Source organism: Hibiscus syriacus, unplaced genomic scaffold (genome assembly GCF_006381635.1).
Source record: "Hibiscus syriacus cultivar Baekdansim isolate YM2019G1 unplaced genomic scaffold, ASM638163v2 tig00117034_pilon, whole genome shotgun sequence".
In the NCBI taxonomy this organism is placed as follows: Eukaryota; Viridiplantae; Streptophyta; class Magnoliopsida; order Malvales; family Malvaceae; genus Hibiscus; species Hibiscus syriacus.
Window position 1 is genome coordinate 16,593,656 of NW_024063533.1, and position 25,585 is coordinate 16,619,240.

A 25,585-nucleotide genomic window follows, 5' to 3' on the forward strand; every position below is an offset into this window, starting at 1 on the left:
CCATCTATAATAACAAAGCATACCTTCTCATTCACATGGCATCGGGTATGGAATATGTTTTCTCGCTGTGCATTATCTTCCACAACTTGAAGATTCAAACTTCTTCTAATTACCAAGGCTTCTCCTCCATCAACGGGATCTGCAAGAGTTATTTCTTCATTGACTTTAGTAGGTACTTCTTCTTCTTCTTCAGATTCAGATTCTATTTCACTATTTCCAAGTAAAAACATAGTGTTTCAGTTAGGGCATTGTGTAGATACGTGGCCCCTCCTAAGACATTTAAAGCATCTAATGTCTCTTGAACGTTCAGTAGTTTGCTTTCCTCGGTTGAAGTCTTTGTTTGCTTGTTGATTCTTTGAAGATTCGGCTTGTTCTTTGACAGGAGGAGGAGTTGGTTTCTTGATGTTGTTTGGAGTCCATTTGGATGATGTAGGTGCAATATTGCGAGATGTGTGTCTCCTCTTTAGTTGCCTTTCAATTTTTATTGCCATTTGCACCATCTCATCCATTTCGATGTAATGATACAATTCCAAGGTATTGGCAATTTTGGGATTAAGTCCGGCAAGGAATCTCGCCATAGTTGCTTCACGATCCTCCTCAATGTTAAATGGGATCATTGCCACTTCCATCTCTTTGTAGTAGTCCTCCACACTCCTATGGCCTTGTTTAAGATTCTGTAACCTTTGAAACAAGTCACGGTGATAGTGAACAGGAATGAATCGTTTCCGTATAATACCTTTCATTTCAAGCCAAGTTGAGACCGGTCGTTCTCTATTCCTCCTTCGGTTCAAGGTAAGTTGATCCCACCATATTAAAGCATAGTCTATGAACTCCATGGCTGCCAATCTCACTTTCTTCATTTCGAAATAGTTGTGGCAACTAAAAACATGTTCCACTTTTCTTTCCCATTCGAGATAAGCTTCAGGATCAGTTTTTCCTTGAAATTGAGGAATTTTGATCTTGATATTACTCAGATTGTCATCAATAATGGCACGTCTAGGGCCTTGGAATGCTACTTCTTCTCCCTCGTCAAAATTTTCTTGAACATCTTCTTTTGGAGGAGGTGGTGGTTGTTGTCTTCTAGGAATTCTATTATTACGGCATGGTGGTAGTCCTGGCGTTGATCTATCTTTTCATGAAGAGCATCGAACTCTTCACGAAACATTCTCATCATTTCGCCAATGAGTGCCTGCATTTGTAAGTTTGGTGTTCCTGCATTTTCTCTGGGGCTTTGAGAGATGGTTAGTGCAAATAAAAATAATTGAAAACCTTACCAGCACACTCACAAATCCTCACTTGATCACTCCAAGAAAATTCATATTGTACTCCACTCACTCTCGTGTTTGCACTCGGGGATATGTTATTTGGCTTTTTTTATCCCCCTTCTGATCTCACCCTCTCGTTTGCCTTTTACCGCTCAATTCTCTCTTGTGGGTCCTTTAAAGAACTAACTCAAGATTGAGCAAGTTTCTTAGTTTGTGTGTCGGCTTAAAACAATATGGTTAGGGTATAGAAATGGTTATGGTAAATGTAGGATAGAAAAGGTTAAGAAAAGGATAAAGTAATGAAATAAGAAAAGATAAAAAAAAGGAAATGAAATAGTAAGAAAGTGAAGATAACTTACAACTCAAGTTGCAACACTTACTATCTTCCTTCGCAAGAAACAACAAGGATACCTCCTTCAAGTTTGATGTTGGGGCAGATTGTATTGTGCTTCTCTTTGAGTGTATTTGCAATTTTGCTTCACTTTTTCTTTGCTTTTTGTTTCTTCTTTTTCTTTTCTTTTTTTTTGCACTCCAAATTTGATGTAGGAGTCTTCTTCTTGTTGCTTTTTTTTGTAGCACTTTGAATGCCAATCCACCAAAGCTCTGATACCACTTTATGTAATGCTCTGATGCCACTTGATGTAAGGCTAACCAGGCTTCTTCAATAATGGAGAAGATGGCAACCTTGTTATTTCCTGATCTAGGAGAGACACCAAATGCTACATCTAGAAGAATGATTGGTTAAGTAAATGAGTAATTAAGAAAGGAAATGGAAAGAATTGAAATGGATAGAATAGTTATCAAAGAAGGGCTGCGGAAGTGTTGTAGAATGATCCTTCAAGTGATGATGGATTCGGCCTCCAATGGTGGTGATGGACGAATGCCTTGTTGAGGATGAAGGATAATTCAAAGATGAAGAAATGGAAATTTAGAAGTTGGTGATAATATAGGCGTGATATGGTGATGGAATATGGTGATGATATAGGCGTGATAATGGTGATGGACATATTGTATCTTATAAAACTAAGAAGGAACCAATGCTATAAAAGATCAAAGACCCATTTCTTATAAGTTTTATAAGGGATGGAAGTAAGGACTTTGACCCGCTAGTTATAAAAACTAGGAACCAGAAGTTTCAAGGTGAAGGAATGACGCCACAAGCTTTAGAAAGGCTTGCTTAATCGATATAGTTATAAAAAGAACTTGAAGAGAGAATAATCTCACAAAAGGATTTTAATTATCAAAGGGTTGTCTTACAAATGAAATATCCAAGCCTATTTATAGGCTAGCATAGGTTTGGCCGAATAAATAGGTGTCCATTCGGCTAAATACATGACTATTAAATAGAAATACATGATGTTTTAATGAATGAATATGTCCTTGGCCGAATGGTCTCTTTGCTCTTCATCTTGGCGCCAATTTTGAATCAAAAGGATGCTTAGGCCGAATAGAGAGAACCCTCTTCATTTTGGCGTCCATTTCATCCAGACGTATGGCACATGTGTGGGCTGGTCATGAGGCACTCACATGGGTGGCTTGGGGTCTTATGGTGTGTCTCCTACTTGGCGTGAAGTTGAGCAGCAACTTAGGTGTGACTTTGTATCCAACTTGCTTCTAGATGACATGGCGTCAATGGGGCAGCAACTATTTATGAAAGGTCACATTTGTGGAAGGTAACCTTTCATCATTTGAGCTACTTCCAATGTGTTTGAGCTGAAGATGAGCTGGCCATAGATACAATACATGACAATGAGTCTTAGGACAGCTCCTTGTGAAAGGGCACTTTTCGGATTGGTAACTCTTCGCGAAAAGGTACGAATTCACAAAATTCAACCTAGACCATATTTGTAGTGCTCTGTGTGGTGAAGATGATGGTGCAACTCTCCAGCTGAAAAGAAGTCTCTAGCTAGCTCAAAAGTCCAACTCAAGTGAGCTATGAGCTCAGAAGTCAGCTGACAACTTTTCATCATTTGTTCTTCATGATCTCCCGAGTCATCTTATGGAACTTTTCCTAGCTCATTTACTCCCATGCTAGCTTTAAATCAGCTCCCAACATGTGGCCGAACATGTACCTACAAAAGAAAGCTTTTATAAGCTAAGTAATATAAAATATAAATATATAAATATATGGTTGATAACAATAACTTCATACATTCATAATATCATCATCATAACTATAAATATAATGTATGTAAGCTATTGTCATAACTATGGTATAAAGAAAGATTAAGTTGAAGAAAATCCCCCTTTGATTATTGTGAAAGGTTGGAGATGCAAGTCCATTTTTGACGCTGAATCGGATCACATCACTTTGGGTGATGAAGTATTCTTAAAATTTAATCCCCTATCTCGTATCTTTCCAACGCATTTTGAATCACATCAATCCGATATCGGGAACTTGAGATATGCCCAAATTACTGAAGACAATGCAAGCTGGAAATTAATACGGGATTTGCAACCATTCATCTCCTTCAAAGGACTTATGCATGGGAGGAATTAATGAAGACATGCATGGACGAGAAAAGAATATTAAAATGAATCAGAACATTTGTGAGGAGGTGAATGGATTCATTCAAAGGCTTTTAAATTCATCCATTCATGCAAATTCATGCAAGAAGCCAAATAGTCATGTTCACACAAGGGGGAAGAATTTCAGCCAAGATATATTCTTGAACATTCATCCATAGAAGACAAATAAACAAGTTCACACAAGGTGGGATGAATTCGGCCAAAGGATGTATTCCATTAAAAGATGAACATCCATTCATCAAAATTCATTCACCTAAGCCATGCTTTGTATCTACTTAAAGTATGAACAATCATCCATGAAGGTTCACTCATTAAATGTTTTGTATTCACACCATGCACTCTTAGGCCTATATATAGCTTTCCATTCATTTATAAAAGAAACCAATTCACTTTGTTTAATCAATATTTGTGAGAGTTTCTCTCTTTAGTTCTTAAGAGAACTTTATCGACTTATCAAGCTTATGCTTGTGGCGTTACCCCTATCTATGTCACCCTGATACTTCTGGTTCTTATCTCTTTATAGATAGTGGGTCAAATTCCTTGTTTACCATCCCTTAAAGAAGCAATACAAAGTTTGGGTCTTTGTTCTTTAACATTGGTTCTTCTTTGAGTCTTCTTTGAGATACTACTTTTCATATTCATCTCCATCACCTTCATTCTACTTCCATTATCATACTTCATCATTTCCTTTAAACATATCACCATCATATATATATTTTCCGCTGCCCTATTTATCTTTCCATTTCATTACTTCCATTTAACCATTTTTTTAGCTTTCTTGTTTGTGCAGGATACTTGTTACTTTCTTAGATCGAAACAATCAAAGTTACAACCTTGACTTCACCATCCATCCAAGTGAGGCTAGGTTGAACTGTATCATATGGTATCAGAGCTAAGGTGGATTGCAACAAGAACAAGCAAAAGCAACATCTTACCATTCAATAAAAATAAAATCATAAAGGGAAGTGCAAAAAAAAATCAGCAAGTTAATCGCAGCATCAACAAGTGATTCCAAGTGAAGAAAAACTAAAGAAAGGAAACAAAGAAAGCAAAATGCAAAGAGGTGCCAAAGGTGACAAGCAACATCATCATTCCAACCGATCCTAAAGAAGTCTTCAAGACCTTTGATTGTTTCTTCTAGGAAGGTGGTGAGTATCTTTGCATAGTAAGTGAACCTTTCTTTCTTTTTATTCCTTTTATAAGACCACCCTTCATTATTTAATCTTTCTACCTTTCTATTTTTTTCTCTACACTAACAAATTTTTCAGCCGACGTCCATAGCACTTGAAAGGTCTCGAGTTAGTTCTTTTAAGAACTTTACAAGAGAGGAACGAGTGGAAAAAGGCTAATCGAGTGTGTGAAGATCAGAAGGGGAATTACAAAAGCCAAAGACATATTCCCAAGTGAAACACAAGTTCTTGAGTGGAGTGACATCGCAATGTTTTTTTTGGAGTGACCGTGAGGTTTTGTTGTGTGAAATTTGGTAAGGTCCTAATTTTCACATTTCAAATTTTCACTAACAATGTTATTTGATCTTTCCTCTTCCCAAGCAATGGAGAACATTCAACAAATAGAGAATGTATTTCATATTCGTTGCCATGTAAACGGTAAAGGTGGCAAAGTATGTCTTGTAGCCATTGATAGTGGAAGTTGTACAAACATTGCAAGCACATACATGGTCAAGAAGTTGGGACTTACAACATTCAAACATCCCAGCCCATACGTTTTGAAAGGATTAAATGAAGATGAAGAGTTCTAAGTCATAGAGCATGTTCTTGTGCCCTTTTCAATTGGGAGATATGAAGATGAAATCTTTTGTGATGTTGCCTCCATTAATTCAAGCCATCTTCTTTTCAGTCGACCTTGGCAGTTTGATAAACAAGCATTGTATGATGGGTTCTCCAATAAGTATTCATTCAAACACCAAGGGAGAAAGATCATGTTTGTTCAAATGTGCCCAAATCAAGTCCATGAATGCCAAGAGACCCTTAAGTCACGTATAGAGGAATGAGAGGAAACTAAAGCCATGAAGAAAGTTGAAAGAGAAGTTTTACATGAAAAACAAATAAGAGTGGAGAGAGTTGAACATGCACAAATCAAAGAAGAACATTGTGAGAAAACCAAGACATTTGGAGTTGAAAATGAGAGTGTGATTTTGCGTGAGAAATCCATTGGAGTAATTGAAAATGAGAGTAAGAGCATTGAGAGTGAAGATGAGTGTGTTGTAAAACATGAGAGTGATATTGAAGAGAGAATTCAAAACAAACATGAGCATGAGAGAAAAGAATGTGAGGAGAAGGAAGTTTTACTTTATACTAATCAATCTTTTCTTCCTATTCTTTCGTTTGATTTGCAGGTTATTCCAAAGGCCATATCATTGCAAATTGATGAATCACATTTTTCCATTGAAGTTCCAAAGGTTGTAACATTTGGTATTCCAAAGCATGTGCTCTTTGACATTCGAAGTATATTCATTATACATTCAAAGTTCAAACAACCTTATGAAGGGGAAGTTTCAACGAACCAAATTTCATTCATTAACTTTAATGAATCTTGTACGTTCATTCACATTGTTAATGATGTTTCATGTTCTAACTTATTTCTATTTTTGCAGCACATTGAATCATTTACATGGAAGTGTTCTTGCTTGTGATCAATAATTCAAGGAAAAGAAACGAACATTATCCAACTATTCAAGATTTATAATGTGGAAGGGTACAAAGACTAAAGTTGGCATGCCTTACCTACTTGAAGGATTCAAAGAAACACATTCATACCCTAATAGGCATAATGATCTTCATTCATCCTTTCTTACACTAATGGATCAATCAATGACAAAAGCCTTCGATTTGAGGACAAATCGCTCTAAAGAAAGGGGGATGATGCGATCATGCCAAGGACTAAACTTCTTCAACACATGATCACTTCATGGATGTTCTGTCTTGTTGATTCTAAGGGAGTCTTACCTTATTTCATTATTTATTTACTCATTTATGCATTACATGTCACATGAATATGTTTATCTTATTCTTAATTTTTGCTTGAATATTATATGCTGTCATTTATATGTATAATATATGATATTCATGCATGACTTATTAATTCACATCTTTATATAACTCATTCAATGGATATGCATTCATAGTTAGCTCATTTGCATTATTAACATATGTGTAAGCATGCATTCATAATTATCATATCTTAATTCCTATCTAATTATTTGTTTACATACTTTGTCTAGGTTCATTGGATGCTAAGAAGACTAAAGGCAATTGAAGAGTTGGTTGGACTATTCACGTTAGTCAGATTGATCTACATTTTTGAACATGTTTCAAGAATGTTTGGGTGATGAAGAATTCTTAACATTTAATCCCCTATCTCGTATCTTTCCAACGCATTTTGAATCACATCAATCCGATATCGGGAACTTGAGATATGTCCAGATTACTAAAGACAGTGCAGGCTGGAAATTAATACGGGATTTGCAACCATTCATCTCCTTCAAAGGACTTATGCATGGGAGGAATTAATGAAGATATGCATGGACGAGAAAATAATATTAAAATGAATCAGAACATTTGTGAGGAGATGCAAGGATTCATTCAAAGGCTTTTAAATTCATCCATTCATGCATATTCATGCAAGAAGCCAAATAGTCATGTTCACACAAGGGGGAAGAATTTCAGCCAAGATACATTCATGAACATTCATCCATAGAAGACAAATAAACAAGTTCACACAAGGTGGGATGAATTCGGATAAAGGATGTATTCCATTAAAATATGAACATCCATTCATCAAAATTCATTCACCTAAGCCATGCTTTGTATCTACTTAAAGTATGAACACTCATCCATGAAGGTTCCCTCATTAAATGTTTTGTATTCACACCATGCACTCTTAAGCCTATAAATAGCTTTCCATTCATTTGTAAAAGAAACCAATTCACTTTGTTTAATCAAATATTTGTGATAGTTTCTCTCTTTAGTTCTTAAGTGAACTTTATCGACTTATCAAGCTTATGCTTGTGGCCTCACCCCTATCTATGTCACCCTGATACATCTGGTTCCTATCTCTTTATAGATAGTGGGTCAAAGTCCTTGTTTACCATCCCTTAAAGAAGCAATATAAAGTATGGGTCTTTGTTCTTTAACATTGGTTCTTCTTTGGTCTTCTTTGAGATACTACTTTCCATATTCATCTCCATCACCTTCATTCTACTTCCATTACCATACTTCATCATTTCTTTTAAACATATCACCAACATATATATATTTTCCGCTGCCATATTTATCTTTCCATTTCATTACTTCCATTTAACCATTTTTTTAGCTTTCTTGTTTGTGCAGGATACTTGTTGCTTTCCTAGATCGAAACAATCAAAGGTACAACCTTGACTTCACCATCCATCCAAGTGAGGCTAGGTTGAACTGTATCAACCAACCATCATTCCATGCACAAGGCTGCACCATAAGGTTCTCTAGAATACCCATGCGCATGCCATATGACCAGCCCATATGTGCCTTGCATGTGGTCTCATTTAGGTGCCAAGATGAAGAGTCCTCTTCCTATTCGGCCAAGCATCATCTCCCATCCAATTTGGCGCCAACATGAAGGGACACTAGAGCTATTCGGCCAAGGGTTATCACTCTCCATTTAAACTGAACCATCATCTCTATTTTTGTAATTAATTATGTCTCTATATGAAGGCACAAAGCTGGCCGAATACCCTTGTAACCATTCAACCATGCCTCTCCATTTCCTATAAATAGGAAAGCATATATCATTTGTATTCAGACCTTTTTGATTAATATAAGTGAGATTATTCTCTTCCTTAAAACATGGTGACTTTTATCAACTTATCAAGTATTTTATACTTGTGGCGTCAACCTTCTTTTCACCTTGATACTTATGGTTCCTAGTTCATATAACTAGTGGGTCAAAGTACTTAATACTACCCCTTGAAGAAGCAATATAAAGTCTGGGTCTTTGCTCTCTATAGCATTGGTTCTTCTCTGAGTCTTCTTTAAGATACTAACCTCACAACCATCCATTTGTTTCATAAACCATAACAATAGCCATATCAACCATCTTCCGCTTCCACCTCTCATTTTAAATAGCCCACCTATTCACCATACGTCTACCACTCTTATCCCTCTCTTTTTGAGCTATTCACTTGTGCAGGTTGTTTTTCTTTCTTCGTAGATCCACAATCAATTGTTAAGGTACAAGTGCCTTACATCAAGCATACTTATCAATTATTTTATGAACTCATATGCATCCTTATTAGCTCATAGACTTTATACATTAGCTCACACACATTATGAGATGATATATTTAGCTCATGACATGCAAACATAGTTCAAAATACCATAATCATGCATGGCAGCAAGGTATTTAGCTCATATAGGAACATTGGAGCATGACACACGTTGGGGTAGTTTGGTGGATTATTAGGACATCGTATGCAGCTCAAAAACAGCTCACAAAGTACAAGGCAGCTCGTGGAACACTAAGGAAAGCTCAACTTAGCTGGAGGAGCTCAAGGCTAGTTAATCTCAACTAATTGAACTATTTGAAGTTGAGTTGCCAAAAGTGATATCAATGGTAGCTGCATGTAGCTCAACATGTTGTTATGAAGCTTATAAGGTCTTGGCTAGGAAGTTTATTCATAAACAGCCCCTTGCTTGCTAGCAAGCTTGGAGGAAGACACATGCACGCCCAAGATAATGCACATGACCAACCCTCATCCCATGCACAAGGCTGCACCATAAGGCTCCCTAGAACACCCATTTGCATGCCATATGACCAGCCCCCATGTGCCTTGCATGTGGTCTAATTTAGGCGCCAAGATGAAGAGCCTTCTAACCATTCCGCCAAGCATCATTTCCTCTCCCATTTGGCACCAACTTGAAGGGACACAAGAGCTATTCCGCCAAGGGTTATTACCCTTCATTCAAACCAAAACATCATCTCTATTTGTAATTAAATTATGACTTTATAGGGAGACATAATGATGTGATCCAATTCAGCGTCAAAAATGAACTTGCATCTCCAACCTTTCTCAATAATCTAAGGGGGATTTTCTTTAACTTAATCTTTCTTTATACCATAGTTATGATAATAGCTTACATACATTATATTTATAGTTATGATGATGATATTATGAATGTATGAAGTTATTATTATGAACCACATACTTACATGATTATATTTTATATTATTTAGCTTATTATATGCTTTCTTTTGTAGGTACATGTTCGGACACATTGTTGGAGCTGACTTAAAGCTAGCATGGGAATCAATAAGCTAGGAAAACTTACATAAGATGACTCAGGAGATCATGAAGAAAAAATGGTGAAAAGTTGTCAGCTGACCCCCGAGCTCATAGCTCACTTGAGCTGGATTTTTGAGCTAGCTAAAGGCCTCATTTCAGCTGGAGAGTTACGCCATCATCTTCACTACACAGAGCACGATAAATATGGTCTAGGTCGAATTTTGTGAATTCATACCTTTTCGCGAAGAGTTGCTAATCCGAGAAGTGCCCTTTCACAAGGAGCTGTCCTAAGACTCGTCTTCATGTATTTCATCTATGTCCAGCTCATCTTCAACTCATACACATGGGAAGGAGCTCAAATGATGAAAGGTTGTCTTCCACAAATGTGACCTTTCATAATTAGTTGCTGCCCCATTGATTCCGTGTCACCAAGACACAAGATGGAAGCCAAATCACACCTAGTTGCTGCTCAAGTTCACGCCAAAGAGAAGCCACACCATAAGCACCCTATGCCGCCCATGTGAGTGTCTTATGACCAGCCCACACATGTGCTATGCATGTGGATGAAATGGGCACCAAAATAAAGAGGGTTCTCTTTATTTGGCTAAAGCAACACCTTGCTTCAAGTTGGCACCAAGATGAAGAGACAATGGAACCATTCGACCAAAGACATCTCCCCTCATCCAAGCATCATCTATTTTCGTTTTAAGAAATGTATCGAGCCGAATGGACACCTATTTATTCGGCCAAACCTATGCAAGCCTATAAATATGGCTTTGATATTCATTTGTAACTGAAACCCTTTTGATAAATTAAACTCTTGTGAGAATTATTCTCTCTTTATGTTCTTTTTAGAACTATATCGATTAAGCAAGCTTTCATAGTTTGTGGCGTTAAACCCCTTCCATTGATACTTCTGGTTCCTAGTTCATATAACTAGTGGGTCAAAGTCCTTGCTACCATCCCTTATAATACTTATAATAAACGAGTCTTTGCTCCTTTATAGCATTGGTTCCTTCTTAGTTTTATAAGATACTATCTATAACATCACCATCTTCCATATCACGCCTATATCATCCCCATCTTTCATTACCATTTCATCACCATTAAATCATCCTTCATTCATCAACAAGGCATACTTCATCACCACCATTGGAGGCCGAAGTTAATATCACCTGAAGGAGATTTATTCAACACTTCTACAGCCCATCTTTTATAACATTTTTATCCATTTTATTTCCTATCATTTCCTTTCTTCTTTCATATTCCATTTTAATCATTTCTTTTTTTTTAATTTTATGCAGATTACTTATTGATTCAAAGTGTGGCATTTGGTGTCTCTCCTAGATCGGGAAACAACAAGGTTGTCAACTTCTCCATTATTGAAGAAGCTTGGTTTGGCCTTACATCACACAAGGGTTGGCCGACCACCATGTCTCTATTCGGCCATGCCCTTCAATTTCCTATAAATAGGCTATCACAATTCATTTGTAAGCAGACCTTTTTGATTAATTAAAGTGAGATTATTCTCTTTCCTTAGTCTTGGTGACTTTTACGACTTATCAAGTATTTTAAATACTTGTGGCATCAACCCCTTCCCCTTGATACTTTTGGTTCCTAGTTCTTATAACTAGTGGGTCAAAGTCCTTAATACCACCCTTTAAAGAAGCAATATAAAGTCTGGGTCTTTGCTCTCTATAGCATTGGTTCTTCTTTGAGTCTTCTTTAAGATACTATCCTCACAAACATTCCTTTATTTCATCAACCAAAACCATAGCTAATTCAACATCCTTCCGCTACCATCTCTCAAATTAAAAATAGCCTACCTATTCTGATGTGATCACAACTACACAAATGGATCCTGAAGTCATACCTAAATGACCTATCACTCGTGCAAAGGCAAAATAATTCAGGGAAGTACTTTCTCATAAGTGTCTTAGTGCTTTTAAATCTTTTAATGAGAAAGAACCATTAGAAACTAGGCTGTTTAGTATGTTACATATTGAATATTAAATAACATGTAGTTCACATTCTTATATTTTACATATTATATAAGTTTATGTACTTAGTTTATTTCCTTATGTTATGTATGTAGGCATATTCGGCCAATACTTGGGAGTTACATTGGAGCTAAATGGAGCATACAATAGCAAGGAAACTTACGTGGGAACGATTAGGAGAGCATAAGGAGCAAATAGGTAGAAAGTTCTCCGGAGGCCCGTGAGCACATAGTTGGATTGAGCTAAAGATTTGAGCTACAAGATGACCTCATTTCAGCTAGGGAGTTGTACCATCATCATCACCACTTAGGACACATCAAATATGTCCTAAATTAAAATTTGTGAAATTGTACCTTTTCGCGAATAGTTGCAACCTCAAGAGGTACCTTTTCACAAGGAGCTACCATAACATTCACCATGCTACAAGTCACCTATGACCAGCTCACCTCCAGCTCATTCATACCAAAAGTAGCTCAAACATGAAGGGTTACCTTTTCCAAACATTGTGACCTTTCATGAATGATGCTACCCATGAAGATGCCTTTTTATATATAATCACGTTGGTGAAGAAATTACAACCATTTAAGGCATAAATCACCAAGAGACATGAGATAGAGCTCCATGCCTATTCGGCCACAACACATGCCATGCACGTGAGAGCCTTTGGCGCTAAACATGAGGAGGCACATCACCATTCGGCCAAGGGAAAGAAAATGGCGCCAAGATGAACAAGCATGCCCATTCAGCCAAGGGATATGTCTTCCCACCCTTAGTCGAACCATTAAGTCCCTTCATGAAGGGTTAGCCGAACTAACACCAAGTAAAGGGACTTATCTTTTCATCTTGAATCATTATGTACTTCCATAGAGACATGTCCCTAGTCGAATCCCTATGTAACCATTCGACCAAGCCCTCTTATTTCCTATAAATTTAGAGGCTTCCCATCATTTGTACTCATCTCATCTCATATATTAAAATTACTCTTGTGAGTTAATTTCTCTTTAAAGTTCTTTGTGAACTTTATCGATTAAGCAAGTATAATTCAAATACTTATGGCGTCATTCCTTCCATCATGATTCCAAAATTCCTAGATTGGTATCTAGAGGGTTAAAGACACTATCACCACCCCTCAAGCCAGTTTGTGAAGAACGAGATTGTGCTTCCTAACATTATTTCCTCTTTGGCGTGCATGAGATACAACATCACCACCATCTCCATTTCATCATCAACACAATCAACATCATCCATCAAGACCATCAATTCCGTAGCCATCTCTATTTCATCTTTATTTCAATTCATTTCTTATCTTTATTATTCCAATTTTGAGAGAATAACTCACAAATTTTAATTCATAAAATTCTGATTACAAATGAAATAATAAATCTTATTTAAAGGTTTGAAAGTGTTTTGGCTAATTGATAACAACTTGTAATGTGCCAGCATTGCTCCTTCCTAAAGACATGATTTAACACATAATTAATATGAAATAATAGGTACTTTTTCGGTGGAAATGTAGGAGGAATGTATCATGGCCGAAATACACTTGTTCTTCTTCAAGTTGATGCTTAAGTGGAACCACACAAGTTGCACATGGTGTGCTGGCACGCACATGGGTGTTGTTTTGTTCCAAATTATGCATATGGGTGTTGTTTTGTTCCAAATGGTGAGTTACACTCCTTCACGTGATTTGCTGACCATATGGCTTCACATGGGTGTTCTTAGAAAATCTGGTAGTGATTGCTTGTGTGTGCTGGCCATGTGCATTATTAGGAGACAAGATTGAATCAATGCACATGGGCTGTTTTTGTGCCTTTGTTCTTTACGCACATGGGTTGTATTTGTGCAATCTATATGAAAATTATGTTGAAATGAACTCCACGAATGTATGCATGCTTAAGATTAAAAGATGCAATGCAACTATAACTAAATGCATGAACTGCTCATACTAAGTTATTAACTATCGATACATTATATAACTTAACGTCGGAGGCTGTCAAGTTATCAAATGAATCAAAAGTCTCAAGACACTTAGTTAGGAGTACTTCCCTGAATTGTTTGGCCCTCGATCTGGTAATGGGACCTTGTGGCATGACTTCGGGATCTGATGTGGGTGTGATCACATCATCCCCCATTCTTTAAAGCGATTTGTCCCCAAATCATCTCCATCTTCAAAGGGTATCAAGTCTGCAATGTTGAATGAAGCACTAACACCACCAAACTCACCGGACAACTCTAGCTTTTATGCATTGTCATTGATCATTTCCACAATCTGGAATGGGCCATCTCCTCGAGGTAATAATTTGGATATTCTTTGATTTGGAAACCTCTCCTTTCTGAAGTGTACCCAAACCCAATCTCCTACTTCAAACGTGACCTTTTTCCTTCCTTTGTTTTCTAGCTGCTCGTATTGTCTAGTTCTCCTTTCGATATTGTCCTTGACTTGTTGATGGAGTTTCTTAACAAATTTTGCCGTGTCTTTTCCATCTTTGTTCACTATTTGATCACAAGGTAAAGGAAGTAAATCCAAAGGAGTTAAGGGATTGAAACCATATACTACCTAAAATGGAGAAAAATTTGTCGCCGAATGTTTGGTTCGATTATATGTAAACTCCACGTGTGGTAGACATTCCTCCCAAGTCTTGATGTTCTTCTTGATTATTGATCTGAGTAATGTTGACAAGACTCTATTGACGACTTCTGTTTGTCCATCCATTTGAGGATGACAAGTAGTAGAGAAGAGTAGCTTTGTGCCAATCTTACCCCATAAAGTCCTCCAAAAGTGGCTCAAACATTTGACAATTCTATCCGAGACAATGGTTCGAGGAAGTCCATGTAATCTACCACTTCTTTGAAGAATAAGTTTGCAACTTGAATAGCATCATCAGTTTTGTTACAGGGTATAAAATGAGCCATTTTAGAAAATCGGTCAACCACCACATATATCGCATCCTTCCCATTTTTGGTTTGAGGTAAACCTAAAACAAAATCCATAAAGACATCTACCCATGGTGTGGTTGGTATTGGAAATGGCTGGTATAGCCCATGAGGCTTGACTATTGATTTTTCCCTTTTACAAACTAGACACCTTTCACATACCTTTTCAACAAACCTCTTCATCTTTGGCCAAAAGAGATGTTCTTTCAAGATGTTAAGTGTCTTTTCAACGCCAAAGTGTCCCATAAGTCCTCATTTGTGTGCTTCTTTGGTTAACAATTCACGCATGGATCCTTGTGGAATACAAAGTCTACCTTCCTTGAAAAGATACCCTTCATGCTGATAATATTTTTTGTGAGCTCTTGTTTCACATAACTTATATATCTCTCCAAAGTCCAAGTTAGTAGCATAATGTTCTTTAATAAATGAAAAACCAAGGAGTTTGGAATCCAAAGTGTTAAGTAGCACATACCTGCGTGAAAGACCATCTGCCACAATATTATCCTTTCCTCTCTTATAGCGGATGACATAGGGGAATGATTCAAGGAATTCGACCCATTTGGCATGTCTCTTGTTGAGCTTGTGTTGTCCCTTGATGTGTTTTAACATTTCATGATCAGTGTGTATTACGAACTCCCTTGGCAATAAGTACTTGATGTAAGGCGAATCTACACGCTTTGGTGAAAAAGAGTAGATAGCCTTATTGTGTCCCGATCTAGGATTGACAAGTATTGATGTCCTTGAATTAATAAGCTTGGGCTGCAAAATAATAAGAAAGAAATATGATTAATAATGGGTTTAAGAAATGAATAATAATATAAGTAATGGAATGAAAGAATAAGAATAGAGATGGTTGCGGAATTATGGGATTGATGATGGTCTTGATAAAGGATGTTGATGATGAAACGAAGATGGTGGTGATGTTTATCTCAAACTCGCCAAAGAGGAAACTATGCTATGAAGCACAATCCTGGTCTTCACAAACTTGCTTGAGGGGTGGTGATTGTGTATTCAACCCACTAGATATCAATCTAGGAATTTAGGAATCAAGATGGAATGAAGGACGCCATAAGTATAGGAACTATACTTGTTTAATCGATAATGTTCACAAAGAACTTTGAAGAGAAATAACTCACAAGAGTATATTTTATATAAGAGATTAGATAGGTACAAATGAAGGCAAGCCACTCTATTTATAGGAAATGAGAGGGCTTGGCTGAATGGTTACAAGTTGTTTCAACTAGATACATGTCTCTAGGAAAATACATAATGCTTGAGATGAATGAATAAGTCCTTTGGGCTTGTGATGGTTCGGCTAATCCTTCATGAAAAGCCTTAATGATTCGGCTAAGGATGGGAAGACATCTCCCTTGACCGAATGGGCATGCTTGTTCATCTTGGCGCCATTTTCTTCCCTTGGTCGAATGGTGGTGTGTCTCTTCATGTTTGGCGCCAAAGGCTCTCATGTGCATGGCATGTGATGTGGCCGAATAGGCATGGATCCTTTAGCTCACATCTCTTGGTGATTTAAGCTTCCAATAGATGTGATCTCTTTATCCACGTGTTCCTTGTTGAAAAGGCATTTTCATGGGCAGCATCATTCATGAAAGGTCACAATGTTTGGAAAGGTAACCCTTCATGTTTGAGCTACTTTGGGTGTGAATAAGCTGGTGGTGAGCTGGCCTTAGATGACTTGTAACATGGTGAACGTTTGAGCAGCTCCTTGTGAAAAGGTACCTCTTGAGGTGGCAACTATTCGCGAAAAGGTACTATTTCAAAAATTTTGACTTAGGACATATTTGAAGTGTCCTAAGTGGTGATGATGATGGTGCAATTCCCCAGCTGAAATGAGGTCATCTTGTAGCTCAAATCTTCAGCTCAATCCAGCTATGAGCTCACGGCCTCCAGATAACTATTCACCAATTATTCCTTGTGCTCTCCTAATCGATCCCATGTAAGTTTCCTTGCTGTTACATGCTCTATTTAGCTCCAATGCAGCTCCCAAGTGTTGGCCGAATGTGCCTACATGCATAACATAAGAAAATAAACAAGTATATAAACTTATATAATGTGTATATTATAAAATTGTGACTATAGGTTATTTAATATTCAATATGTAACATATTAAACAACCTATTATCTAATGGTTCTTTCTCATTAAAAGATTTAAAAACATTAAGGAACTTATGAGAAAGTACTTCCCTGAATTGTTTTGCCTTTGCACGAGAGATAGGTCCTTTGGGCATAACTTCAGGATCCATTTGTGTAGTTGTGATTACATCATCCTCCCCTTCTTTTGAACAATTTGCCCTCAAATCGTCATTGTCTTCAAATGGAGAAAGATCTGAAATATTAAAAGTTGCACTTACATTGTATTCACCAGGTAGATCCAATTTGTATGCGTTATCATGATCTTCTTGAAGATTTGGAATGGTCCATCTCCTATAGGTAACAATTTGGATTTCCTTTGGGAAGGGACACGTTCTTTTCTGAGATGTACCCACACCCAATCACCTTCCTCCAATTTTAGTGGCTTGTGTCCCTTATATGCTTATTGTTCATATTGTCTTGTCCGTTTTTCTATATTGTCTCGAACTTGCTGATGAAGTTTTTTAACGAACTCAGCCTTACTCTTGCCATCTTTGTTGATCATGTGTTCCTGAGGCAAAGGAAGAAGATCTAAAGGTGTTAAAGGGTTAAATCCATATACTAACTCAAATGGTGACATCTTGGTTATTGAATGGACTGCCTGATTGTATGCAAATTCAACGTGTGGTAAGCATTCCTCCCAAGCTTTGATGTTATTTTTGATGATAGATGTCAACAATGTTGATAGTACTCGATTCACCATTTCAGTTTGCCCATCTGTTTGAGGGTGACATGTTGTGGAAAATAGCAACTTTGTCCCAATCTTACTCCATAATGTCCTCCAGAAATGGCTAAGAAATTTGACATCTCTATCGGAAACTATGGTTCTTGGAACGCCATGTAATCTCACAATTTCTTTAAAGAACAAGTTGGCCACATGTGTTGCATCGTCTGTCTTGTGGCATGGTATGAAATATGCCATCTTGGAAAAACGATCTACAACAACAAATATTGAATCTCGTCCATTCTTGGTCCTTGGTAGTCCCATCACAAAGTCCATTGATATGTCAACCCATGGTGCTTGAGGAATATGTAAAGGCATGTAAAGTCCATGAGGCATAACCTTTGATTTCGCCCTTTTACAAGTGACACATCGTTCACATACCTTTTCAACGTCTTTATTCATCTTAGGCCAATAGAGGTGTTGTTTCAAAATCTCTAATGTTTTGCTTACTCCAAAATGACCCATGAGACCTCCTTCATGTGCTTCTCGAACAAGCACTTCTCGAACAAGCACTTCTCGAAGGGATCCTTGAGGAATGCATAGACGTTCTTCTTTGAATAGATATCCTTCGTGCCTATAAAACTTTTCATATGCACCTTTCTCACAAGCCTTATACTTCTCTTCAAAGTCATGGCCAGTAGCATAACAATCTTTAGTATACGAAAACCCAATTAACTTTGAATCAAGAGCATTAAGGAGAACATTCCTTCGAGAGAGAGCATCAGCTACAATGTTTTCTTTACCTTTCTTGTAATAAATGACGTAAGGGAATGACTCCAAAAACTCCACCCATTTGGCATGTCGCTTGTTTAACTTATGTTGGCCTTTGATATGTTTTAAAGCTTCATGGTTGGTGTGTATGACGAATTCCTTTGGTAGAAGATAATGCTGCCAAACTTCAAGTCCCTTATGAGAGAATACATCTCTTTGTCATAAGTTGGATAGTTTAACAAAGCACCATTCAACTTTTCACTAAAATATGCAATGGGTCGTCCTTCTTGAGTCAAAACAGCCCCAATTCCGATTCCAGAAGCATCACATTCCACTTCAAAAGTCTTATCAAAGTTAGGTAATGCAAGTAAAGGTGCCTTGGTTAAACATTCCTTCATTTTGTTAAAGGCATCTTCTTGTTCTTTGGCCCATGAAAAGATAGAATTCTTTTTAATGATCCCTGTTAAAGGGGTGGCAATAGAACTAAAATTAGGCACAAACCTTCTGTAAAAACTTGCAAGACCATGAAAACTTCGGACTTGACTGATTGAAGTAGGCGTAGGCCATTCTTGAATGGCTTTGATCTTTTCAGGATCAACCTCAAGTCCCTGTGAACTTATAATAAAGCCTAAGAAGGTTAAACTGTTAGTGCAAAAGACACATTTCTTCATATTTGCATAAAGCTTTTCCTTTTGAAGGGTTTCAAGAACATACCTCAAGTGTTGCACATGTGATTCCAAGTCATGACTATAAATCAGAATATCATCAAAATAAACCACACAAAACTTACCAATGAATGGTCTGAGTACATGATTCATTAACCTCATGAAGGTGCTTGGAGCGTTTGTTAATCCAAAAGGCATCACCATCCATTCATATAATCCTTGCTTTGTTTTGAATGTGGTTTTCCACTCGTCTCCTTCTCGCATTATGATTTGATGATATCCACTTTTTAAATCAGTTTTAGAGAACATAGTGGCTCCACTCAATTCATCCAACATATCATCAAGTCTTGGTATAGGATGTCGGTATTTGATGGTAATTTGATTGATAGCACGATAGTCTACACACATTCTCCATGAACCATCCTTTTTGGGCAGAAGTAACACCGGAACAGCACATGGACTCAAACTTTCTCGTATGTATCCTTTGTCCATTAATTCTTCAACTTGTTTTTGAAGCTCCTTAGTTTCTTTAGGGTTACTTCTATATGCTGGACGGTTTGGAATGGATGCACTTGGTATGAAGTCAATTTGATGTTCAATCCCTCTAATAGGTGGCAATCCACTAGGAATATAGTCTGGGAATAACTCTTCAAATTCCTGCAATAAAGATGAAATAGAAAACGGTAAACCTTCTGGAATGTTAGTCAAAATTAAGCTTTCCTTGTACCTAAGTACAATTAGAGCTTTGTAGGATAACAAATGTTTCCTAATGTCTTTTCCTCCAGCATATATGTTCATCTTCGTTGGTTCCTCCTCCTTTATAGATTTGAAAACTTCAATGCTTTTCTTCAAAGCATCTTGATATTCAGACACTTGATTTGGTGAAAGAGGAGTCAATATGAATTTCTTTTCATTGTGATAGAAAGAGTACCGGTTTGTGAATCCATCATGGACAGCCTTCTTATCAAATTGCCAAGGCCTCCCTAGAAGTATATGGCACGCATTCATTGGAATGACATCACAAAGGACTTGATCTTGGTATTTCCCAATTGAAAAGGAAATGTTGACTTGTTTGGTGACTTTAACTTCTCCTCCATCATTTAGCCATTGTAGCTTGTATGGTGTAGGATGTTTAAGTGTCTTGGGTCCGAGTTTAGCCACCATTAAAGTGCTTGCAACATTGGTACAACTTCCTCCATCGATAATCATGAAACAAACTTTGTTGTTTACATGACATCTAGTGTGAAAAATGTTCTCTCTTTGATTATTCTCCATGGACTGAATATTCAAGGCTCTTTTCACTACAAAAACTTGTTCTGAAACTTGAGACATTGTTAGTAGATAATAAAACAAAATAAACCTTACCAGCACACTCAGAAAGTCTCACAAATTCACTCCAAAGAAATGATAGGATCACTCTACTCAACACTCGTGTTTATTCTGGGGAATATATATATTTGGCTTTTAACAATTCCCCTTCTGATCTCACTCTCTCAATAGCCTTTTTCCACTCAATTTCTCTTGCTAAGTCCTTTGAAGAACTTACTCAAGATTTAACAAGTTAATTCCTTCCTTGTGTGCATCGGTTGCAAATAGGTTAGGGTAGATAGAATAGAAGAAATGGAAAGGTAGAAGAAAGGTTTTAAGGTATTAAAAGAAAAAAAATGGTTGAAGACAAGGAAAATGAAATTATTGAAAAGAAAGAGGTGACTTACAATTCAAGAAACAACACTTACTGCAACTTTTCTCAAGAAACAATAAGGTTATCTTTTCTTAGTGTAGATGACCTCTTTGATGTACTTGCAAAGGTAGAGCGCTTTCCTTGACTTGCTTTCTCTTTTTGAACTTCTCTTTTTCTTTTCTTTTCTTCTTTTCTAATTTTTCTCTTCTTTTTGCACTCCAATTTGTTGAAGGAGTCTTTTTTTTTAATTTCTTTTAGCTTTGCACACCAATGACACTTTTGTTGTCAATCCGACTATGCTCTGATTACCGCTTGATGTAAGGAGAATCTACACGGTTTAGTGAAAAAGAGTAGATAGCCTTATTGTGTCCCGATCTAGGATTGACAAGTATTGATGTCCTTGAATTAATAAGCTTGGGCTGCAAAATAATAAGAAAGAAATATGATTAATAATGGGTTTAAGAAATGAATAATAATATAAGTAATGGAATGAAAGAATAAGAATAGAGATGGTTGCGGAATTATGGGATTGATGATGGTCTTGATAAAGGATGTGGATGATGAAACGAAGATGGTGGTGATGTTGTATCTCAAACTCGCCAAAGAGGAAACTATGCTATGAAGCACAATCCCGGTCTTCACAAACTTGCTTGAGGGGTGGTGATTGTGTCTTCAACCCACTAGATATAAATCTAGGAATTTAGGAATAAATATGGAAGGAAGGACGCCATAAGTATAGGAACTATATTTGTTTAATCGATAAAGTTCACAAAGAACTTTGAAGAGAAATAACTCACAAGAGTATATTTTATATAAGAGATGAGATAGGTACAAATGAAGGCAAGCCACTCTATTTATAGGAAATGAGAGGGCTTGGCCGAATGGTTACAAGTTGTTTCGGCTAGATACATGTCTCTAGGAAAATACATAATGCTTGAGATGAATGAATAAGTCCTTTGGGCTTGTGATGGTTCGGCTAATCCTTCATAAAAAGCCTTAATGATTCGACTAAGGATGGGAAGACATCTCCCTTGACCGAATGGGCATGCTTGTTCATCTTAGCGCCATTTTCTTCCCTTGGCCGAATGGTGGTGTGTCTCTTCATGTTTGGCTCCAAAGGCTCTCATGTGCATGGCATGTGATGTGGCCGAATAGGCATGGATCCTTTAGCTCATATCTCTTGGTGATTTAAGCTTCCAATAGGTGTGATCTCTTCATCCACGTGTTCTTTGTTGAAAAGGCATCTTTATGGGTAGCATCATTCATGAAAGGTCAAAATGTTTGGAAAGGTAACCCTTCATGTTTGAGCTATTTTGGGTGTGAATGAACTGGTGGTGAGCTGGCCTTAGATGACTTGTAACATGGTGAACGTTTGGGCAGCCTTGTGAAAATGTACCTCTTGAGGTGGCAACTATTCGCGAAAAGGTACGATTTCACAAATTTTGACTTAGGACATATTTGAAGTGTCCTAAGTGGTGATGATGATGGTGCAATTCCCCAGCTGAAATGAGGTCATCTTGTAGCTCAAATCTTCATCTCAATCCAGCTATGAGCTCACGGCCTCCAGATAACTTTTCACCAATTATTCCTTGTGCTCTCCTAATCGATCCCATGTAATTTTCCTTGCTGTTACATCCTCCATTTAGCTCCAATACAGCTCCCAAGTGTTGGCCGAATGTGCCTACATGCATAACATAAGAAAATAAACTAAGTATATAAACTTATATAATGTGTATATTATAAATATGTGACTATAGGTTATTTAATATTCAATATGTAACATATTAAACAACTTATTATCTAATGGTTTTTTCTCATTAAAAGATTTAAAAACATTAAGGCACTTATGAGAAAGTACTTCCCTGAATTGTTTTGCCTTTGCATGAGTGATAGGTCCTTTGGGCATAACTTCAGGATCCATTTGTTTAGTTGTGATCACATCAGTAGTGCTGCCAAGTCTCTAATGTTCGATTGAGTTCATACATCTCTTTGTCATATACTGGATAATTAAAGGTTGTACCATTTAGCTTTTTGCTAAAGTAAGTGATTGGTTTTCCTTCTTGACTCAAAACAGCACCAATCCCAATCCAGGAGGCTTCACATTCAACTTCAAATGTCTTCTCAAAGTTTGGCAAGGCTAATAGGGGAGCCTTTTTCAAATAATCCTTGAGTTCCTTAAATGCTTCATCTTGTTCTTTGCCCCAACAGAAGTTTGAATTCTTCTTAATAATCCCGGTTAAGGGGGCGACAAATGTACTAAAGTTTGGTACAAATCTTCTGTAAAAACTGGCTAACCCATGAAAGCTACGAACTTGACTTATGTTGACTGGTTCTGGCCATTCTTGAATTGCCTTAATCTTTTCTGGATCAACTGCTTGTCCCTGTGAACTAATAATGAAACCTAAGAAGGTAACTTGGTCAGTACAAAAAGCACACTTTTTGAGATTAACATATAAATGCTCTCCTCTTAAAGTGCTTAGAATAATCCTTAAATGTTCAACATGTTCGCTCAAGGACTTACTGTAAATTAGGATATCATCAAAGTAAACAACACAAACTTACCGATGTAAGACCGAAGGACATGATTCATTAGACGCATAAAGGTACTAGGAGCGTTAGTTAAGACAAAAGGCATGACTAACCATTCATACAAAACTTGTTTTGTCTTAAATGCGGTTTTCCACTCATATCCTTCCTTCATTCTAATATGATGGTAGCCGCTTTTCAAATCAATTTTGGAGAAGATGTTGGCTCCACTAAGTTCATCAAGCATATCATCCAATCGAGGTATAGGATGCCTATATTTGATAGTGATCTGGTTTACAGCTCTATAATCCACACACATTCTCTAAGTTCCATCTTTTTTTGGTACCAACAAAACTGGTACAGAACAAAGACTTAAACTTTCTCGAATGTGTCCTTTGTTCAACAGCTCTTTGACTTGTTTCTGTAACTCCTTCGTTTCCTCAGGATTACTCCGGTAGGCTGGTCTATTTGGAATGGTAGCTCCAGGGATGAAATCAATTTGATGTTCAATTCCACTAATTGGTGGTAATCCATCTGGAATTTCTTGAGGAAACACATCTTCAAAATCTTGCAAAAGAGATGCAATAGACAAAGGCAAATCAGGGGGAATTTCAACCAACAAACAATGCTCTTTATACATTAAAATGAGTAAAGATTGTTGAGAGGAAAGACACTTCCTGATCTCTTTTCTGCTTGCATACACATTTATCTTTTTCTTCCCCTTTGCTTCTTCACTATTCTTTTTCAATCGGACTTGGTCTTCTTGCACTTGACTGGGTGTCAAAGGTGCTAAGGTGATTTGCTTTTCTGCATTCATAAAAGAATATCTATTTGTGAAACCATCATGCATCACCTTTGTATCAAATTACCACGGACGTCCTAACAACAAATGAGTGGCATCCATCGACACAACGTCACATATCACTTCATCCTTGTATTTTCCTATGGAAAATGGTACAAGAACTTGTTTAGTGACCTTAACTCTCCAGCATCATTCAACCACTGTAGCTTGTATGGCTTGGGATGCTTTATCGTTTTCAACCCTAGTTTGTCAACCATAACAATACTTGCAACGTTAGTACAACTACCACTATCAATAATCACAACACATACCTTATCATTCATAAGACATCTTTGTGAAAGATGTTCTCGCGCTGCTGCTCATCTTGAATTGGTTGTGCATTCAAGTTTCTTTTAACCACAAGTGCTTTACCAGTTGCATAAGTCTGTACTTGGTCATCATCTTCATCATCGTCCACCAAGGGGGTGTCTTGCTCATCATTGTCAGATTCAGACTCTATTTTCCCATTCACACATGTCATCATTGTCCTTCAGTTAGGACACTGACTTGCAACATGCCCTCTACCAAGGCATTTGAAACATTGGATGTCTCTTGTGCGTTCTGTTTGTATATGTTGCTTTCCACGTCCATTTTCAACAATGAGAGGTTTTGGACTACTCGTTTCCGCTCTTTCCTTAATATTAAATGGTGCTTGCTTCCTAGCATTATTAGGAGTAACAGATGGATTAAAGGAAACTTTAGAAGGAGTATTACCTTGGTAAGAAGACTTTCTATGCTGTTGTCTTTCAATTTTGATGGCCATATACACCATGTCATCTAACTTGACAAAATGTTGTAACTCAACAACGTTAGCAATTTCAAAATTCAACCCTGCAAGAAAACGTGCCATAGTTGCTTCTTTATCTTCCTCCATGTTTGCACGCATCATGGCCATTTCCATTACCTTGAAATAATCTTCAACACTTTGATTACCTTGTTTCAAGTTTTGTAACTTTTGAAATAAATCACGTTGATAATGAAATGGAACAAACCGTTTCCTCATGATTCGCTTGAATTCTGTCCACGAGTTCACTGGACCCTCACCGGTTCTTCATCTACTGATCAGCAATTGATCCCACCAAATGAGAGCGTAATCAACAAACTCCATTGCTGCCAAACGAACCTTCTTTTGTTCCGAGTAATTATAACACTCAAAAACATGTTCAATTTTACTCTCCCATGCCAAATATGCATCGGGATCTGTTCGTCCCTGAAAAGATGGAATCACAACTTTTATGTTAGCCAAATTATCATCAAGTGTACGTCCATGTCTCTGATTTGGTC

General features: G+C 37.2%; 1 protein-coding gene across 1 annotated transcript; it reads right to left on the reverse strand.

Annotated features, from left to right (window-relative positions):
- Window positions 1-22,874: 22,874 nt before the first annotated feature.
- Window positions 22,875-25,196, reverse strand: LOC120196581. Its single transcript, XM_039198353.1, has 5 exons — window positions 24,809-25,196; window positions 24,674-24,757; window positions 23,807-24,267; window positions 23,222-23,315; window positions 22,875-23,128 (listed from the first exon to the last, which is right to left on the reverse strand). The coding sequence occupies exons 1-5, from the start codon at window positions 25,194-25,196 to the stop codon at window positions 22,875-22,877; spliced, it is 1,281 nt and encodes a 426-aa protein (XP_039054284.1).
- Window positions 25,197-25,585: the final 389 nt, after the last annotated feature.